This window comes from Populus nigra, chromosome 4 (assembly GCF_951802175.1).
Source record: "Populus nigra chromosome 4, ddPopNigr1.1, whole genome shotgun sequence".
Taxonomy (NCBI): domain Eukaryota; kingdom Viridiplantae; phylum Streptophyta; class Magnoliopsida; order Malpighiales; family Salicaceae; genus Populus; species Populus nigra.
The window spans coordinates 19,807,668-19,811,018 of NC_084855.1; the positions used below are offsets into that span (position 1 = coordinate 19,807,668).

The following is a 3,351-nucleotide window of genomic DNA, read 5'->3' on the forward strand; positions in this document are numbered from 1 at the left end:
TTGAGTTGGGATTATTATCTTTTTTTATATATATTACACAAAACCATGAAGAGTGAAGGACATCCAAAAAATGAAAAAAAAACATGGGAAAGTTTTTCTAACAATTAAAAAAAAGCTTTAGGAGGAAATTAAAATTAAAAAACCAAAAAGAGAAGCTAGTAGAACATAAAAAGCATAATTTCATCTAGGAGAAAAACACCAAATAAAAAAAAATAAACATCAAATCAACAACTAGGGGAGAACCTAAATGACATATGATTTTTAAAGAGTGAAAATTGAAGAAAAAGGATTATATTTATGCAAATCCAACTCTCCCATTAATGCAAGTTCCTTCTCGATCTCCCCTCTCGGTTTTTTTTAATAGATAAAAGAAAATTGACAGAAGGTTGTGAGAAATTACTCAAAAAAAAAAAAAGAAACTAAACGAAATTTCTAGAACAAACATGATGACAAAGGAGACAACTATGAACCAAAAGCAAAGATCAAGAGTTGGAAGAATAATCTTAGGACTGCCGTCGTGTTTTAGTTTAATAAAAGATGCATGTGGAATTAAGAGAAACCTGTTCTAATAAAGTGAGTTAGCTAGAATTATTAGCCTGTTACAGGTATTCTAACATAAAGAACTATGCTATAATTTTGTTCAAAATACAGGGAATAAAGCTTAAGCATGGGCTATGGTACAGAATTGTGGGCTTTTGGGTAATGGCATTTTAGCTTAGGTATTGGAGAATTAAAGGGTAATCTTACCAGCCAGCCTGCTAGCTGCGAGCAATTGTATATTTCTATGTGCAAACCACTGATAAAACCCTAAAAGAAAAGCAAAGCCATCTGCAATGGCAGACCTTCTTGTAGAACAACCCCGAGAAATCACCATCTCTAAAACCTTCCCTACAAAACCAAAACTAAAACGCAAATCTAAAACCCCATCGAAAACCCCTGAATCCAAATACTGGTCTTCCTTCAAATCCCACCAAATTTCAAACCTCATCTCATCCATCCCTTCCATTGATTTCTCACCTATATCCCCACACCAATTTGCCGCCACCAATTCCGCCTCCCTCACTCTCTTCTCCTCCAAAACACTCTCTCCCACATCCACCATCTCCTTCTCCGATGTTGTCACCTCCTGCTCCTTCCGCTGCGACGGCTCCCTGATCGCTGCCTCCGATCTCTCCGGCCTTATTCGGGTATTCGATGTAAAGACACGAACCCCTCTTCGTCGCCTGAAGTCCCACGCGCGCCCTGTTCGTTTTGTTAAGTACCCGTTACTCGATAAGCTACATTTGGTGTCTGGTGGTGATGATTCTGTTGTTAAATACTGGGATGTTGCTGGAGAGAGTGTGGTTTCGGATTTGTATGGTCACAGGGACTATGCGAGGTGTGGTGATTGCTCTCCGATTAATGGAGAGATATTTGTTACTGGGTCTTATGATCACACTGTAAAGCTGTGGGATGTGAGGGTTGATAGTAAGGAATCAGTTATCGAAGTGAATCATGGAAAGCCAGTTGAGGATGTGATTTTCTTGCCCTCAGGCGGAATGATTGCGACTGCAGGAGGAAATAGTGTGAAGATATGGGATATGATTGGAGGAGGGAAGATGGTTTATTCGATGGAGAGTCATAACAAGACTGTCACTTCTATTTGTGTAGGGAAAGTAGGGAAAGAGAGTGAAGAGGAGGCTTTGCAGTATAGGATTTTGAGTGTGGCTTTAGATGGGTATATGAAGGTTTTTGATTATGCAAAAATGAAGGTTACTCATTCCATGAGGTTTCCTGCCCCGCTTATGTCCATTGGGTTTTCTCCGGATTGTATGACTAGGGTCATTGGGTCTTCCAATGGGATTATATTTGCTGGGAGGAGAAAAGGAAAGGAGGATGTGGGAGAGAGTAAATTAGGGAATTTTTGGGCGCTGGGCAGTGTAGAGGAACCACAGAGGCGGGCTTTGAGGCCAACATATTTTAGGTATTTTCATAGGAGTCAAGGGGAGAAGCCAAATGAGGGGGATCATTTGATAATGAGGCCAAAGAAGGTGAAATTGTCGGAGCATGATAAGTTGTTGAAGAAGTTTAGGCATAAAGAAGCGCTGGTTTCAGTTTTGAGTGGGAAGAATCCAGAGAATGTGGTGGCTGTGATGGAGGAAATGGTGGCAAGGAGGAAGTTATTGAAATGTGTTGTGAATTTGGATGAGGAGGAGCTTGGGTTGTTGTTGGGTTTCTTGCATAAGCACTCAACTATGCCAAGACATTCAAGTTTATTGATGGGGCTGACTAAAAAGGTAGTTGAAATGCGGGCTGATGATATTAGAGCTTCTGATGCTTTGAAAAGTCATATTAGAAACCTGAAAAGGTCAGTTGAAGAGGAGATCAGAATTCAACATTCACTACAAGAGATACAGGGTATAATTTCTCCTTTATTGAGAATTGCCGGGAGAAGATAGAACTTAAATGGGGTTATATTTAGTGTTGTGATATTGCTGACACCTTGGCTTAGGTTGTCATTAGTGAAGTTTTGCAATTTTGCTCCATTTATGTTCTTATTCGAATAATTCTTCTCAAATTTTCAGATTAGTACCCTTGTTTTAATGGCGATGGTGTTCTTGCTCTGATTGTAACTGTAGTTACACGAGATGGTGTTCATCCATTTTGTATTGAATGTCTTTCCCGCCACATATCTGCAGGAGAGGTGACGAAAAAACTGTGTTTCATTCTAAATTTAATATTGAAGGTTCTTTCAGTCATGGAACTACCTCATTCTGTATCATGGTGCTCCCAACTTTTTTGTTTGGTTATGAACCTCTGTTGTTTTGCATGGCTTGGTTTGCTGTTTATGACTGCAATATTTTTTCAGTGTGCTTTTTTAATATATATATGTTTTTGGCAAGAACGTGATTTCATGGCATCCCACGCAACCCTAATGAATTCGGCAGGGAAGAAATGCCTCGTATTCTGATGTTTGTATCCTACCGCCTATAAAGCGACATTAACATATATATATATATATATATATATATATATATATATATATATGTTTAAGTGTTGTCCAAAGTTTAATTGAATGCTTAAGATTGCTTTTAGGTGATAAATTTTAGGTTGAGATACATTCTTAACATGTTTTGATGTTCCAGATAGTAATTGAAGTCTTTATGATAGCATGTTTCGAAGCTTGAATGATGTCTTATTTTTGTTATTCTTAGACTACTGTTGGTGTTTTGATAAGGTTGCCTAAGCTAAATGCATGTTGTTTATGGTTAAAAATGTGAAAGATGATCAATGTAATTGTGCTTATGTATAAAAATAGATGTTTTGGTAGCCTAAGTTGTGTTTACTGCCTTCCTTTTAATCTCAGTTTTA

General features: G+C 38.0%; 1 protein-coding gene across 2 annotated transcripts; it reads left to right on the forward strand.

Annotated features, from left to right (window-relative positions):
• The first annotated feature begins 588 nt into the window (after positions 1 to 588).
• LOC133692753 (protein SLOW WALKER 1-like) lies at positions 589 to 2,758 on the forward strand. 2 transcript variants are annotated; one of them, XM_062113887.1, is made up of 2 exons: positions 589 to 2,397; positions 2,565 to 2,758. In XM_062113887.1, the coding sequence occupies exons 1-2, from the start codon at positions 834 to 836 to the stop codon at positions 2,567 to 2,569; spliced, it is 1,569 nt and encodes a 522-aa protein (XP_061969871.1). In that variant the 5' UTR covers positions 589 to 833; the 3' UTR covers positions 2,570 to 2,758. The 2 variants fall into 2 exon arrangements, with proteins under 2 accessions (XP_061969871.1, XP_061969869.1); XM_062113885.1 differs by having other exon boundaries at positions 596 to 2,758.
• The last annotated feature ends 593 nt before the right edge of the window (positions 2,759 to 3,351 follow it).

Bases quoted from the DNA above. Each gene is read 5' to 3' on its own strand.
- LOC133692753 (XM_062113885.1), top strand. From the start codon at position 834: ATGGCAGACCTTCTTGTAGAACAACCCCGAGAAATCACCATCTCTAAA.